The sequence below is a fragment of the Falco peregrinus genome, chromosome 2, assembly GCF_023634155.1.
Source record: "Falco peregrinus isolate bFalPer1 chromosome 2, bFalPer1.pri, whole genome shotgun sequence".
NCBI classification, from domain to species: Eukaryota; Metazoa; Chordata; class Aves; order Falconiformes; family Falconidae; genus Falco; species Falco peregrinus.
The window spans coordinates 119,159,349-119,176,606 of record NC_073722.1 but is presented as its reverse complement, the minus strand read 5'-3'; the positions used below and the strand labels follow the sequence as shown (position 1 = coordinate 119,176,606).

At 41.6% G+C, this 17,258-nt stretch overlaps 1 protein-coding gene across 13 annotated transcripts in view; it reads left to right on the top strand.

Moving 5' to 3' along the window:
* UNK (unk zinc finger) overlaps positions 1-17,258 on the top strand; it is a 47,868-nt gene that overhangs the window by 7,453 nt on the left and 23,157 nt on the right. For all 13 annotated transcript variants that reach the window (XM_027795645.2, XM_027795644.2, XM_027795643.2 and 10 more), the window contains 3 exons: positions 14,533-14,742; positions 16,422-16,598; positions 17,032-17,162. In XM_027795645.2, coding sequence (XP_027651446.2) covers positions 14,533-14,742; positions 16,422-16,598; positions 17,032-17,162 — 518 coding nt within the window. The remainder of the gene's footprint in view (positions 1-14,532; positions 14,743-16,421; positions 16,599-17,031; positions 17,163-17,258) is intronic.

Below are 17,258 nucleotides of genomic sequence, written 5' to 3'. Positions count from 1 at the left end.
GTGATTATGCCGTTGCAGCATAAAAGACAAAAAAACTTGTCTTTCCTTTTGCACGAGGGGAGGAATTGTGGGAAATTCCTGAAGGATTAGTACCCTGTAAGTAGCACTGGAACTGCATCCACACGGTTGGTTGTGCTGTCATGTTAGCGACCACAGGCTTGCACTTACCCAGGCTTTATCTCGCAACCATTTCCATGCCAGCTGATTCAGAGGTAGAAGGACTAGTGCACTTGAGTGAAGGACATTTTAAGTGGGGTTGAAAATCAGGTTGGTGCAATGCTTTAGTTATAGCTCAAATCAAAGATGTTTTTGTAGCTGCATGGCTTTGAGCAGTGCCTTGTCTGGTGGTTTCTCAGCCTTAACTAGGAACTCTGATTAGGACAGCGATGAAAATAAGGGGTGAAGAAGAAATAAGAACAAGATCATAGGTGGACTCGGATTTCAATGGTGAGCTTGCACGCACGGTCTTATTTATCTCAAAATCTTACATTTACATTCGTACTCAAAACTAATGGCACACAAAAACGCACCTCAAAGTATTTGTAGTAGCAGAGCGTAATCCTTCTTATCAGTGGACAGTGTCTTATCACTGGCAGGGTGAACGCAGCATGACTGATCTCAAATGTGCCGACTGACTGTCTGTGGAAAGAAAACTAAAAACCAGATGTGTAGCTAACACATTTTCAGAATTGTTGCTTTTTTTGTAGGTGGCTTGCTCTTCTAGGACCCTTAGCATTTGTCTGCGTAGACTGTTAGACTGCTTTTGATGTGCTTGACTTGGGTGGTCTTCACAATCTAGCAAATACCCTTTAGGCTTTTGAATTGTTTTTAGAAACCTTTTGTGTCCTTTTTAAACCATCAGAACTCTTAAAATAACAAACTTGTTGCCCTAATTCTGCTTTGGTTTTACTGGTGACAACCCTTAGATCAATAAGCTGGTATGGACTTAGACAAAAATAGAAAGCGGGCCTGTTATTTAAACAAAAAACCCAAACAAACAAAAACCCCCACAAAACCCCCACCAACAAGTAAACCTCGTGCGTTTTTACGTTTCAGATTTGGTAATGCCCATGGAGGTAATTAGGAAAGCACAGAATGAGTCAATACTTCTAAACCAGGGACTTAGCAGCGGTCCACTACTTCATTACCTGTAAATGTCGGCTTATCAAGGAAGTATAAGCTGGTTATTATTGCTGTTTTGTAAGTCTGTGTGAACTTTACTGAATACAACTCTACCGCAAACTGTTATTAGGAAGCGTGAATAGTTAGAGGAAGTTGGAAATACAAAGTACTGGAGTGTGAACAGGAAGGGCTGCCTTCGCAGTATATGCTTACCACCAGATACATACCCTGAAAAATAACGCTCTGGATTTTATGGTTCCTCGGAGGATGAGTGTTGAAAGCCTGCAGCTCGAGAGATGGACTGGTGGGTGGCATGGGCCGTTCGGGCCCCATCGGTGCAGGTGCTGTGCAGGACTGTGCTGTCCTGGTTGATGCACGTGTTGAGGCAATAAGGGATTTCTCCCTTGCGTTGAAGTGGGACTGGAGCTGTGGTTTCCTTGCTACGTTCACACTAAATGAGTGAGTACCTTGGGATATCAGGGAATTCACAGAGATAACTGCTTTATAGGTGGCATATAAATGTTTTGTAGAGTGAAAAGCTTAATGTACTGCTTTGACATTTTCAGAATTAGTTTTGGTCTGGCAAGGCTTGGTATGTCAAAAATCCGAAACTGTGAAAGAGGAGAGGGATTCAGTCATGCAGAATTGTTCCAACTTGGAAAATGGTTCTTTCAATTTTTTTAATTAAAAAAAGTATTATGTTAATGCTTATACGCTCCTTATGTTAGCATGTAGGATAATTTTTTTCTGGCATGGGAGACAATATTAAAATTAATAATTCTTTTAGAGAACCTCAGAGTTTAGAGCTTCCTATTATATCACTTCTTCTCATTTTGTAGGTTTATATATTGTCTAATTTTTTTTTTATATTGTGTGGCTTTAAGGAAAAATTCTGTTGGAATTCAGTATTTTATTTTCTTTAGATCTATTCTTTCCACCAGAATAAGGTTTTCCTAATTCCTATGAGGAGCTGAAATGTGCAGCCTTCTTGTTACAAAGGATTTGACCAGTGTCCTCTGGAAAATCTCCCTGCAGTGCATTACAGCGTATCTGCCTGGCTGTTTGCTGGATGTTGCTGCCCCTGTAACAGCGTGGCAGGAGGGAATGTGTCAGTACATCAGTTAATCACGCTTATTGTGTAGCATATTAGCATGAGCTAACTGTCACTGGTAGACTGTATTAATATACCAGGCTGTGAACTGGGGCAGCTGGAGAGCAGGCACGCGTTCCCTTCTGTTAACCCTGTTATAAGGAGCTGTAATTTCTGAGAGAGGAGCAAAATAAAGAGCTGGAGCAGTAACATCTTAAACTGCTGTGTTGAGGCTCATGAGAACCTCCTTGTCAGGACCCGAAGAGCTATGTTCCTTTTCAGAGGATGCCAAGATAGTGTTTTGTTCGTTCTCTTAACTTTTTCTTTGCCTGTTAAAAACGTCATAGATCTTTTTGAAAGCACAGGAGACGGGGCTGAAAGAGGTGATGAGAAGTCACCTGGTCCGTCGCTTTGCCTAATGGAATCACCTACATCTAAACCTTTTCTAAGAATTTTTTGGTTGAGTTGTTGTTGCTTTTTTAATATTGTGTTAGTTTCCTCCTGAAAAACACCATAAACTAGATTTTGGTGAAACTGTGGACTACAAGAGGGAGACAATCACAGAGGTTTTGATCTTACAAAGACTTTATAGAGTGTCTAAACTTTTTGTAACATTCAGCACAACACTTGCAAATTGAAGTTGTTACTGAAAGCTATGCCCTGTGCGTGCACAGAGCTGGCCAGCAATTCCCCTGGTGTCCTAAATTAATGGAAGGTCACGTGCTGACAGGCTGTAGAGCAAGTGCAATTTCTTAGCGACCTTTTTTCTCCACTTTATTGAGAGATAGTTTGTCTTTTGTATCAGGGCAATCAAAAATACAAAGCCTCACTAGAAGGGTACATAGGGAGATGTTAAAGGCTTGTCCTTTCTCAAACTCCACCTAGTAATGACAGCCAATTTAGATGCTTGTGATAATTTTCTCAGCAATCTCTGTCTTGTGTATTTTGATCATCTGAAATACTGGTTGTAATGAACGTGCCCTTAAAATGAATACCAACAATTTCTTCTCTTTTTACCTTTGTTACAGGCTGTCTTCTGATTCATATACCCTCACCCTGCCGTACAGTGTTCATTCAGGTTTAGAAGGTTATTGTCACAACAAGAAAAGTTCTAGGTTTTCCTTGAAGGAAATATTTCAATTTTAAGTGCTAAAGTGCAATGATGGCAATAAAGGTGCTAGCTCACTGAAATGCTTGATACTGGCCTGATATCTCTTAATAAGAGTCAGAGCCGTTTAATTGAATGTAGTTATCAGAACACTGGCAGAAGAGAAACCTATACCAAGTTTGTTTTCAGACAAGAAAAATCCTAGGCCAATCCCCAGCTCTCTGCTGGTCAGACACTGCAAATAAATTTCAGTAGAGCATACTGGCTTATTAGGAATGATAACACAGTTAATTATAGTTAAGAAATTAAGGTTGGGTTGCTTTCTATCATTGTATGCCTATAATTTCTTTAGATTAATAAACACTCATGCTCATATGGCAAGGGAAATAGTTTCTTGAAACTATATGTGATGAATATCTGCAAAAATCTGAATTTAATAGAAGCTTCCCTATTGTTCTAATTGTTGGCCTTCATCTTCAGCATGTCACCATAGTTCAAAAAGAAACTGTCAGTCCATACCCAATATGCTCAGAGGTGGTTTTTCTTCTCTAATTTTCAATAGACTGTGAACTTTCATTAATAGCACTTGAATATTACCATCGTAGCAGAAATAAAACCAGCAGATGCCTCAGGACAATTGTGCAGCTTTACAGCAACAACAACAACAAAATTGTTTGCATGTTGAAAACATTTCGAGAGTGCCACCAGATTTATTCATATATTGATCAGTTGGAATGGAAGATGAGAAGCTGTGATGTAGCCTGGGATTTGATTACTTTCCCCTTGGTGAAGAGCTGGTATACTATGTCTTGATGCCAGCATACCTATTTGAAGTGCAGTCTGGTGGGGGGTTGTATAATGGTGCTTCTTTGGACCAGTCCATCTGTGTGTGCAGGATGTTTATTCTGAGGTGTGCATTGCCTTACGGAGCGTCAAAAGAGTCCGCTGGGCTGTAGCAGACACTGATGAAGTCTGATTTGAGTGCTGGACGGAAAAGAAAATTGATTGAATGGCTAACATTGATTCTTCAAAATCAGCCAGTAAGGGCTGGCTTTTATCTTTGTGCTGGCATACGTGTTATGGGATGCAGGTTCATGCTTGTTAGATAATCACCGTGTTTTGTTTCAAACTCGCAACAAAATGGCTGTTCACAAATGTGAGCCTTTCCAAAGAGGCTGCTGCAAATCTGGTTGGCATTTAACCTGAGAAGAAGCAGATGCTGTTTCATTTTCAAATGTAGATTGGTCTGGTTGAGGGCTTTATAGATCTGTTGTTTCTTGAGGAGTTTTGGGTTTCTATTTTTGGTCCAGTATAAGCATAGGCCTTCAAACAGTTCGTGTGCTGTCTTATAACTGTTGTACGGGGCTGTGGTTGATCTACGAGCTGACTGTTAAATCATGAGGGTTCTTGGGAATGGTCAGGAGAAGGAAGGCTACTGTGCTGTGTTTCTGAAGTACCACGTGAGACAAGCTGTTGGAGGTTAGCCGCTTAAAAATGCTCATAAAAATCTGTAACTGAAACCCTGAGCTATGTAATGGCTTGTATGGAAGTAATATTTTTCTGAATTAGCCTTTACGAATTCTTGCATGTGGGATGTTTTGTTTTGGGGAACTAGCAGAGTGAGTAACGCAAGTTTTAGAACAGCCCAGCCCTGTTCCCAGCCTTCACTAAGTGTTTCTGTAGTTGCTAGCCCTGGGTAGGCTTTGTTAGTGGTTGCATTGATGGTGAGAGGAGTAGTGTGGAAAACATTACGGGAAGCTGGAACTTTAATTTTTACGGCGCAGGACATCAGTGTATTATTCAGACCTTAATTCATTGTAGCCTAGTGCGGCAAACCTGATGCCTCTTAACTCCGTTTGAACTCTGCCTTTTTGCGGGCGTTCTCCATGTGTCTGAGGCTACAAACACTAATGCCAGGATAAAGAAGCATCATCTAACTGATCCAGTTAATATAAAATAGAAAATTTATCTGGATAGAAGCTGTATAAATGGCCATAACGGACAGGTCTGTGGATGAAGGTTTTTGCAAAGTAATTACTAGTAAAATATTTAACTGCTCATATTTAAGCACATGTTCCTGTATTGTGCTGACAATTAAACCAGGTATAAACCTTCAACAGTGTGCAGCTGTCTGGATGCAGTAGGCTCCAGTATTTTCACTGAAACAGTTAGGCTCAACCCACATGTTATTGAAAAATAATTACTTCAGTATGATCCTGTTTTCATAGACTCAGCACTTACACAGGTGCTGTAGGGAAGGATTAGTGGCAGCTGAGTAGTTTGTAGAGCAGAAACCAGCCCACAGAGTGATGAGGGTTGTCTCGATTGGGGGCGATCCCTGTTTGAAAACAAGGTGTACTTTAGGCACAGCTGTGTTGTTTACATAAACTAGCAGTGTCAAATTGAAAATAGTTATTTAAACTTGGAAAGAATTGGCTATGTGTTTTAAAACATTGCATGAGCCATCTAAATGCTTAGTTAATTTTGAGGTCATGTCAAGTAATACATATTCATGGACAGCTAATTTTGGGGAAAAAAAAAAAGATCGAACTCAAGGAAATGGAAATGTAAACTCAAGGCTTTATGTAGAGTTCTGGATCTTGCTGAATGGCTTTTAAGGAAACACGTAGTGTAGTTAAATGTTTGCATACGCCCATGCTTGGATTGTTTTAATTAAAAAGGTGAAAGCTCTGTGTAAACAAACACTTGTGTTTAAAATGGATTTTATTGCTATGGCTTGGTCATATACATTTCCTGCCGCTGATGCATCAAGTTTATGCTTTTTAAAGAGAGAAGCACGCACCGCCAAAAAAATTACTCAAATTGTTTTATTTGTTGGGTTTGAATGACACCACTCGATGCATGCCAAGCCTAAGGGTTGCGCAGCTCGAGGGAAGTCTGAGCAAGCACCTCTTTTCCCTGGCACCCACTGCCTGTAACACAACTGTGAGTCAGTGGAGCTTGTGGCTTGGCTGTTCACAAATGTGATAAATGTGCATTTTATTGAGTTAACTCCGAGGTGAAAGCCTTGATTTTTCCTTCCTTATCAAGACAGAGCATTGGTGAGCTACTGTGCTACAACGTGGTATTTCTCTCAAAACAAAGCCATTTTTGCTATAACTGTGGAAACAAGTTTCCCATGATGGGCAGGCACCATGCTGTAGTGTGTCTGTTTGTGTTTCCTTAGTTTGTCAGTGTAGACAAGACACAACTGTTTGTCTCTGGAGTTTTTCTTTTAATTGAAGAATGTCCCGATTGTTTCTGATAGTTGCCAACACATGTTATTTTTAGCATGAACTTTTGTGGTCAGTTAAAGTTCTTATCTTTAAAGTATTGGTAGTATATAGGTCTTTCCTTGTGGCTGAATTGAATCAGTTGCTTTATTGTCTACCCCATGATCTCCTTTGAAATCCAGAAATAGAGTTACAGCAGTGATCGTGTTACTGTTGAATATGACTATTGTTGGTGTGTTATCCGTAGCTTTCTGTAATCCAGCAGTTTATGTTTTAGCTTCTGCAGTACACGCTATCCTTTAGCATCTATTTGGAAGCACCCAGCTCACCTTTACTTTCTAAATCGATCAGATGCCTAGAAAAAGGAAAACTTGTGAGTGCTGCCTACCTATTTCTGTAGCAAAAAGGGGGAGCCATGGGCTATGGATGTGAGTAGTTGTCTTTTTGATCACTAAGGTACACAATGAGTTATATGAACTCTTAAAACAAAAAAACCCCTCAACAACCAAACAAGCCCAACTCCATGCATCTGTAATAAGTCTCTCCAACTCTCACTTTCTTTATTTGCCCTTAGACTGACATTATTGTCAAGCTCTAATGGAGAAGGGGAAATCTAACAGCTTTAAAATCACACAGTGCTGTCTGCTGTGTGACCTTTTTCCAGTTGATGGTTCAATTTATTTAGGTGATAAAGAAAACACTGAGGCATGTGAAGTCTATCTTCTTGACAGATGTGAGCTTACTGAAACTTTTTCCTCATCCTTTTCTCCTTCCCCACATTCACAGTCAGCCTTTTGTTTTTATAAAGTGATCCATATATTTTTCTTTGAGATTTAAATGCTTTCTAATCTTTTCAAGGTTTACAAAACTGCACCTGGCTGTTGAGGGTATGGAAAGGCAGCTAGACTGATAGTTGTTGAGGTGTACGGAAAGAAAGCTGTTTGCATTTTGTGTCAAGTGATGCATGGCATATGCAAAAGCCTTGGTGTGAAGCATGAGGATTTGGTCAGGTCTGTGAGGTTATTTAGAAAATACCATTCAATATGAAAAAAAAGGGAAATATCCAGTTGAGGTGAGCCACAGTAACTGATAAAGATTACTGGTAAAACCTGGTCAGATCTTCTCTTGAAATCATGATGAAAACCTTAAAAGATTGCTGCTAAAAGTGTGTGTTATTGTTTGCTCCTCAGCAGTGACTTGTGTAAGGCTCTGTTTCAATATTAGATTACAGCTGCCAGTAAGTAAAAAAAATAGTTTATTGAAACAGACTTAGCTTAACTACTGCTCTTATTAGAAGGATGCTAAACATTTCTATGCAGAGAGGTTTAGGCAGGCTGTAAAATAGGCTGCTGGTAGACTGCAGCTGTGGTTGAGGGATTTGGTTGCCTGGTGCCCACCCCTGGGAACAAGGAACTACAACTCCTATGAAGTTAGATTGTTTCTTTCACCTTTTTTTTTTTTTTTTTTTTTTTTTTCTCCCAGCTTCTCCCAAATCGCAAGAAATCTTGAGAATCACAGTCTGTGTTTCCTGTCAGGAAGCTTGTTTTACATTGAAACACCAGCATTTTATGAGATGATGTGGGAATGCTGGTATCAAACCATTTCTCAAGAGTTATTCTGGAACAGCACTGTTCTTTAAATCCCTGGTTTTTTGGGGTTTGGTTTTTTCCCCCTCTTATTCTGGAATATCTTCTTTGCCCTAAGAGCAAAAACTCCTGAGCAATGTCAGAACTGCATATCATGGGTTTTCTCTATCAGTAATGATATGTTAAACGAAAGGTGCATTAGTAGGATTTTTATTGAGTATCCTGTTGGAATAAGTAGATTCTGTCATGCACCACTGACTCATTTCAATTGGAATACCACAGTTCAGTAAAATAAAATAATTGAGTCATGGGTTTCTTACTTAAAGTGTGTCTGATATCATCTTTTGCAATAAAATTTTATGAGGGTGAAATGAATTTAGAGAGCTGATTAAATATGGACAGCTCTTTTCCTCTTGTGTTGGGGTGGCTCTTTGAGCTTACGAAGAAAATAGGAGTTTTGAAAATACTTTCAATAGATAAGCATTATTGAATTAGAAACATCTATATCTACGGTTAGATGTTTTCTCCTGGGTTTTGCGATGCCGCCTACTTTGTAGGCAGTCTGTTGGGTAAACACACCCTGGTTTACTTCAAATACTTTTTTATCTATGTTAGCTCAAACCACTAATTTAAACTCTAAAGCTAAGCTGGTGATTTTTGTTTTTTTCCTCCCCCTCTTCTTTTCCTAAACTGAATTAGGAGAAATTTGTCCATTGTGCTATCTGGACAGATAGGTGCCAGTAGGAGCTTCCAGTGAAGGAGAGCGGATGAGCATTTGAGAGCAGTGACCTCTGTCATTCAGATTGCATTTTTCAAGAAGGATGTCTGTCTACGACTGAGGTGACTTGGGACCACCTGAAACTTTATGCAGAGGTCTGTGGCCTCATGCAGTCCTGTTTGAAACAGCAGGACGTGACTGATACAAAGGTGCCAGCAAAAGTCCCCGCCATTTCCATGTACTTTTGTGTCAATAAAATTACATCTTTGCCAGTGTGAACCTCTGCTGAGAGAAGGCAGACAGGACTGAAATGGTAATGGCAGAAGAGTATTTTCTTCCTGGTATCTGAATTCTTATCGGGAACTTAAACCTTGTTTTTAAAAAAAGAACACCACAACAAACAAACAAAAAAACCCCAACAATAAAAGACAACTAACCACTTTATTTGTAGATTTCTTGGTTAATTTGCCTCTGTGAGCCCTTTTGGACAAGGGCTAGTACAAAGAAGCTTTATACAGCCCTGAACTAGAAATTTCTAATATTGGTGTTAGTAATAAAGTAAATTGTCCACACCAGGCTGGACTTTACAGAAACAGCCAGAGCCTGGGCTGCCTTCTCCAGGTTAGTTTCTTGTGACCAAGGAGCAGCAGCAGGGATGGAGCCCCGCTGACAGTGGCCAGTGATTTGAGCGTGGACCTGCTGGCTACTGTAAAAGATACCCGTAGTTTTACACTGGCCTAACACCATATAAACAGCACTGGTACCAGTCACTTAACGTGAGCCTTTACTAGGTGCTGTAGCATAGTTTCATGGGTGTAAACACACACCCACGTGTAGGTGAAATCTCGATGACAGTGGTGGTAGAGCTCACTATTGTCCTACATTTACAGCCAGTGTGCTAGTCTGGGGTAGCCAAACAGATACCCGCTCTGGTGGTGTGCTGCCGCCGAAGATTCAGACCCTGTTTATGACATACTCTGGACCCAAGAGGAATCTGGCAGAAAGGGGATTGACTGGGAGGAGCAAAGAGGGATTGCAGAGGAAAGAAGCTCGTTTGGGGGCCACCATAAAGATTTCAAATAGCACAGGGGGTGTCAAAAGCAAAGGAGGGCTCAGCTTTGCGTTTGGAAGAGTTGGTTTTAATCTTTTCGTTTCCATGGTCCTCGGTATTGTTTCACTCCCCGGTCTTCCTGATACCTCTGTTACAAAGCAGAGGCTTCTCTCTTGGCATCAGTGTGCATCTTCCAGTGATTTCAGGGAGCTTTGGGTAAGGCTTTCAGCAAGGTATTTAGAGCTCAGCTGTCTTTGTGAATTACCAGCACATTTTCCTGTATTGAGATCATGCCACTGCATGCGTGACTTATGTCAAGTTTGGCAGGCAGTTTGCAGCCCTGGAATGCAGTTCGGATGCAGGTATCCTCTCGTACTGAGCTGCTTGAGTGCACTGGGTGCGAACAGAGCCAAACCAGCAAAGCTGCAGCAAAGCGAGCGGTGTCTGCAGCAGCAGGCAATGAATGTGACCAGGACAAGGCTGCAATTGTTGAGTTTAAAAATGAAGCTTCTAGGTTAGAGTTTCTTCTTGGTTTCTCTCTTCCCGCCCGCAGCATTTGTGGTTGTTATTTTTTGATGGGGGTGTTGTTTTTTGTGTGTTGGGGTTTTTTTGTTTGTTTGTGGTGGTGTGTGGAAGTACATTTGATGGGTTTTTTTCTTTTTTCTTGCAGCTCCCAGAGCAGATTGCCACTCGATTCCTCCAGGGCAGAGGGCGAACTAGCTACAGTTGGTAGCTGCAGATGTAAACACTTGCTGCCTGCCCTGGAGAGTCGAGCTGCTACTGGCTGTTTCAGACAACAATTCTGACACCCCTTAAATTCTTGCCGAGAGTAATTGCTGCCCCTTCCCACATCCCACCCCAGAGGAAGTGGAATTTCAGCAAAGTAGCCTTGGGTTTTTTCGTAATGCTTTGTCGCTGCTGTCAGTCTCTGGGAGTTCTCAAAGCTAGTCTTAAGAACCTCTCCTCTTGTCTTCCTAGTGAAAGAAGCTTTCCTTTCCAGTAGTGTCCATCCTGTTCAGCAGCAAGTTCAGTTCAGCCTGGGGACTTTGGTCTGCATTGTTCTGGCCAGTCTTGTCCTATTTGTTTAGAATTGCTTTTGTCTTTGTTGAGGAGGACTCATAAATGATAGCATTTCCTCCAGGAATTCGGTTGTTGATGTTAATGTAGTGTCAGAAGACCACCGTGCTGTGTGCTTTCCACTTTTTAAAAAATTGTATGTGTTTGAAAGTGAGATATACACACATACAAAAAAAAGTTCAGGTAAAGTAGACCAACATGGAACTGATTAGTCGCACCTTTTTTTTTTTTTTTTTTTTTTTAATAGAAGTAACTCCTGTATTAAACAGGGGTAAATAATTCTGCCTCTCATGTGGTGGCTGTAGAGTTTCCTGAGATCTTTAGAGCGGAGTTGAGAAACGCAAGTTATCATTGCTGGATTTCCTCTTCCTGTACAGACACAGCGCTTGGCTGACACGCTGTGAAATGTATACCAGTTATCAACATGTTTTCAGTTTCAAGGGTTATTCAAAAATTCCTTTTCTCAGCTGTTCAGGGAAAAAAATTATAGAGACCATTGACACCAGAAGGATCTGTCATGACAGTGTTTTCCACGTTTTTTAGAGCCTTTGCAAAGAGGCTACTGAAATATTAATAGCTTTCTGCTTTGTGAGACGTCACGTCGCGGTGGTGTGGTCTCTGTATCCTTTCAGTGTTCCTAAAACACATGTGGTTTAGATGCCTTTCATATATATTAATACAAAGTGGCTGGTTGAGTAGTCCATGTTCTCCCAGAGGAGCCAAAACTCACTTCATGGATCAAGAAAATACAGGGCTGTAAGGCAATTTACCATTCAGGCTATTGTGGAGGAGGGTGATTTAAAATGTTGTAGTGGCTTGAAAAAAAGAAAAGCCCAAAGCAGTGATTGAAATCGCAATGACTGAGTTAATGTGACAACTCTCCTTTTCCTCTGTTGGGTCTGTTGCAGAGGTGATCGTGCACAGTTAATGTGTTGTGCGCAGCTCAATGGTACCTGTTTGCAGGACTTGCTTTGAAATTAAGAGTGAGAGATCATTTATTTAATAGCATTAAAGAATGAGTTTCTGATGAAGCAAGTTAGGTGTTAAACACTTTTCAGGTGAACCATTTACTTATGTAATTATCTCTCATTTACATTATAATAAATGTTTCTCCAGGGAGTTTAGCCAATCATGAAATGCAATTAATTTTCAAATGCTCTTCAGCAACAATTGACACTCCAGAGACCGAAATCCCTTGTCACTGCGTATGTTTTTAAACTCTCCTGCTAAAGGGAAGCTGTTTCAGCTTGGTTGATCATGCAGTTGCTAAATTCTAGGGGTTTTAACAGTGTTTTCATATGTGCCTATCACTACGAGTCTGGAGTGCTGGGCTGGTATCTCCCCTTAGTTTCCAGAGCATGGAAGAGGTTCAGGAATTAAGCCCGGGACTCCCTTCAGTGAAGATGGAGTTCAAATGCTCTTCATTTCTGTCACCGACTCTGCTTGCTGTATGATGCTGGCTGGGGCACGTAGCCAGCTGTTTTGCAGTTTGTCCATATGTAAAATGGGAGTAACATAAATCTCATGTCTCTAAAGGTGTACGTGGAGACGTGTGGGTGGAAGGAGCTGGATGGTGACTGTGTAGTGTCTGTGGATGGCAGTCTAAGTATCATGGTGCTTAAGTTTACTTAATTCACTTTCTAACCTAAACGTTGTTACAGTCACTTTTGTTCTAAGCCTTATTAGTGTGCTGATAAGATAAAATAATCTGTGGAATTCCACCTTTTACAACTGTACTTGGTCCAACAGCTTAGGAAGCTTTTCAGGAATGGATTAATTTTATTGTGGCATTCAGTTTTCAGTTTAATTGCAGCTGTGGTTGGAGTAGGGATCTGCATTTGAGCGGAGCTGGCTTTTTAAAAGTGAAAAGGAACAAAGTGATGTTGTTAGCCCTCACCTACTCAACACAGACCTGTTCCTGCATGCTGGCTCTGGTTTTTCTGATGTTAAGCCTTGGGTCCTGATGCAGATACTGTTCCAGCCAGGCTGGACTGCAGGGGACAGATGGGCTTGGATTGAAAAGGGCTTACAGCCAGCTGCAGAGGCTCCCCAGCCCCGAGCGTTTGCAGATCCGAAGCGGTGGAACCTGCAAGTCTCGTATTCAGAGGCTGAAGAGGAGGAAGAGCTTTTATCCTTTCATGCTTGCAAAATCCAATGTAGGAAAGCTCTTGCCAGTGATATTCTCTCTTTGCAGCAAGCAAAACCACTTTGGTTGAATTTGCATTTTCCTGAGGCTCTCTCTTCAGCCGGGGGTGAAGCGGAAAGGAGGCTTTATTTACAGAAGTTGCTTTCAGAATGGATCTGGCACGATGATATTATCTGTAAATACATCTTTGGGCATCAGACATCTTTCCACTTATTTAAAAACATGATAGCAAGATTGTCTGATATGAGAATGAATACTCGACAAATTCCTATAATCTCTTGTGTTGCATTGGAGTACATGTGCAGTTTAAAATGAGTCCATATCTGCTGTTATATCATCCTGTTGCTTCCAGCAGAATACCAGCACTTTTATTTTGACCGACAAATTTTGTTACTTGCTGTTTAAACTGACTTCTAAACATAAGAGATCAGAATGCTCTGGACCTTCTGTGTTGTTCTTGGGGGTGTCTCTGCGACCAAACCTGGCGGGATTCAGGTCTGAGCTACTTGAACTGTTCATATGTTCACTATAAATACAGGGCACTGGTGAGTTTCAGGCAGCGTGGATTTTGTAAGCCTCTACACACAGATCACAGTCAGATCATTATGTTGATCTAAACCGTTTTGTAATCCTCTACAATCTGGGTTTAAAGACTGTTACTAGTGTCACAAATAAAAGCTTGTGACTTCTTTAGTTCTCAGGATAAAAGAAGACACGTACTTTCAGAGAATTACATACTAACATTAAAGCAACATAAACATGCAGGAGTTTTTGAGGGTGGTTATCCCACTTTTCAAGACTGAGTCCTGAATTCACAAGATTGCAAGAGAGAAATTGATTAATTTAAATTTCATGGTCGACCACGTGCTGAAGAAGCCAAGTTAAACTAGGAGGGCAAGGCATGAAAGGATCTTTTAAAAGCCTTTCTCAGTAACTCGAAGCTTTAAACATGGCTACAAGGAAGTGTATTTTATTTATTATTTTTTTAAAACTGAACGTATAGGAAGGAAACCGTTTTTTGTCCAGATAAGTCTCAAGTTTAGAGATGGAAATGGATAGAAAGGTACTTAAGAGTTCTGTTTTCTAAGGTCACGAAAAGCCTCTTCAAGATGATACCTGAAGGCACAATGGAAAGTGATTTCAGCTATCATTAGCGTTGGTGTTTGTGCTAACTGGCCTGGTAACTGCTGTCTTCCCATTACAGACAACCAGCTTCCAGCCTCCATTATTGGGAGCGAAAGCAGGGGAGGAGGGCAGGGGAGGAGGGCGTGGGAAGGACAGCCAGCAGGCATCCCTGTGATGGATGTGGCTGGGTTTGGCCTGGACTCGGTGGGGTGATTGGATATTGCCTCTGACCAGCATCCTGGTCCTAATTTCCTGCTGTTGGATTTCTGCCTGCAGTTACCTGAAGGAGTTCCGCACGGAGCAGTGCCCTCTTTTTGTGCAGCACAAGTGCACTCAGCACCGGCCCTACACTTGCTTCCACTGGCACTTTGTCAATCAGCGTCGTCGCAGATCTATCCGCCGCCGGGATGGTACATTTAACTACAGCCCTGACATTTACTGTACCAAGTATGATGAGACCACAGGAATCTGCCCAGAAGGAGATGAGTAAGTAAAGACTGCACCCTGCTTTTCAGGCATTAGGCTTTTGGGATCAGTCCAGGTGATGATTCCAGTAGAGAGGAGGCAAGTCAGCAGTAAAGCAGCTTTGTAACATACGTAACATGAGAACAGATGTAAAAACTGTAATAGCAGCCCATGTGCTCCAGGCCTGCTGCAGAGGTGGTACTGAGGGTGACTTAGATGGGAATTCAGCTCTTGTATCATTCACTGTCCTCATGAGCCTTGGCATCTTCAACGAAGCTGAGGTAGGAAAAACAGCTCGCTGACAAATGGGCTCAGAAAGACTCTGTTCCCCTAAGTCCCTGACTGCCAAATAATAGCTCATGCTCGCTAGCAGTGTAGCTTAGTTTTTCACAGACTGAAGAAAGAGGAGGAGGTTTGTCCTCTAGTCTGCCCCCCAATTACCTATCCTCAGCTTTTTAAATCATATCCATTACTTGCCAGTTTATTTTGTCTTCCTAAACTTTTAAGAAGCCAGTAGGGAAGTGACAGGTACCCAGAATAAAGCAACATGAGGAAGAGTTTGTTTGAGTGGTTCTTCTCTCCCTGGGACTACAGTAAGTTTAACTGGAGCAGACATGCAAGTGTTGTTGTTGTGCATGTGCCAGACTCCAGCAATTAAAGGGTTAACCCAGTAATATCACTTCAACCACGTGACAGATATGGAAGAATAAATAGTGTAGCCAAACTGTGGTCAAATATAGGGAGTGTTTTATATAGAGATGCTACAGAGAGATGGAATTTCAATTCCCTTTCACGATGCCAGTATAAACACATAGAAAAATACTATTTGTTGGGAAAACAATGTGGTTTTTTACCCAGTTAGGTAAAGATCTTGTGACTTTAGCAGAATGGAATAATCCCCCCAGCCTGAAGCCTCAGTTTCAATACTTTCATAGTTGTTAGAAGAGGACTTTTGAAAGGCACCGGAAATAGGATATTTGGGGGCTTTGGCTTCTAGTGGTTCATATCTAGTTCAGACTCTGTGAATGGAAACCTGCCATTTCAGAACTCACTGCTGATTTGTATTTTTAGCTCGTGCTAATATCTAAACTGCAATATCTAAACTTTACCTATTCCATCTTGTTCTTCCGCCCGCGCCCCCCCCCCCCCCCCCCCCAGTGTAGATTGTTCTTTTCCTGCCTAAGAGGGGAAACAAAGCATAAGTTAAAATGGTAGTGTTGTAATTCTCCTTTCTTGTCCCGTGCTCTGCATAAAGGATGCATCTGGCTATAGTAGACTGTTGCAGCCCTGTAGGAGTACATCAGCAGGAAACAGTAACAGCACAAAGTCTAGATGGGCTGCTGAGGAAATGGTATGTGCCATGTGATGTCCCTTCAATCACGGCTAGCGTATCAGAACACCTTGGCTGTCCCTTTGCTCTCTTCCAGACCTGTGGCAGTCACTAGACTAGAATAATAAGCTGCTGCTGGCTTAATCCAGCTGTCTTTTTTTTCTGGGGAGGGGAACTATTACTTGTTGTGTAGTGACAGGTTTAGGGCTTCTGTGTAGCGTTGGAAGGCACAGCATAAGAGAAGGGGCAGAGTTAGCAAAGGTGTTGTCAACTGCAGCATCCTGTATTGGCAATATGTCATCTGGTAGCGTTGAGTCCATCACTTGTGTGACTAAACTTTGTCTGTTCTTCCCCTCCTTCTGTACCTCAGGTGTCCTTTCTTGCATAGAACTACTGGAGACACAGAGAGGAGGTATCACTTGCGCTACTACAAAACTGGAATCTGCATTCACGAGACAGACTCCAAGGGAAACTGCACAAAGAACGGAGTTCACTGCGCATTTGCTCATGGGCCCCATGACCTACGTTCTCCAGTGTATGACATCAGGTTAGTAGAGGTTGGGGCTCTATATTTAAAAGGTAATTTCTGTACCGAAATGAAGTCAGGTGGTTGAAGGACAGTACTACTTCAGCGTGGAATGCTTAAGAGTTGGAGTCATGATGGTATATCCCTTCCTAACAAGGTAAATCTACAAAATCTCCAGGGAAGATATGCAAAATGGGGAAGGGAGGACACTTTAAACTAGTTGTGCTTGGAGTCTTTTGGGGCTGTGTGTCAAAAATAATGCATCTGGAATGCCAATGGATGAAGAGCATGTGTTGCAGTTGCTGTTCAACTAAAGGTGTTCTGATGAAAAATGCAGGAACAAAGTGCACCCACTTAGGAATTGTTACCATGCTCCAATATGTCAGTTTTTATACACATTTATCTGTCTCTTCATCTGCTCAGTCTGTATGTTCATTTAACTCTGTCCACGAAGGGAGCTTCAGGCGATGGAGGCTTTGCAGAATGGTCAGACTACATCTGAAGGTGGCATAGAGGGTCAGTCTGCAGTCGCTGCTAGCCATGCTATGATAGAGAAAATACTGAGTGAGGAACCAAGGTGGCAAGGTGAGTGTCACTTAGGGTCTGTGGGGTTAGGAAAGTCTATGTTTGTGGAGCACCCGCTCCTGTCAAAAACTTTGATATAGTAAATACAGCTCATGG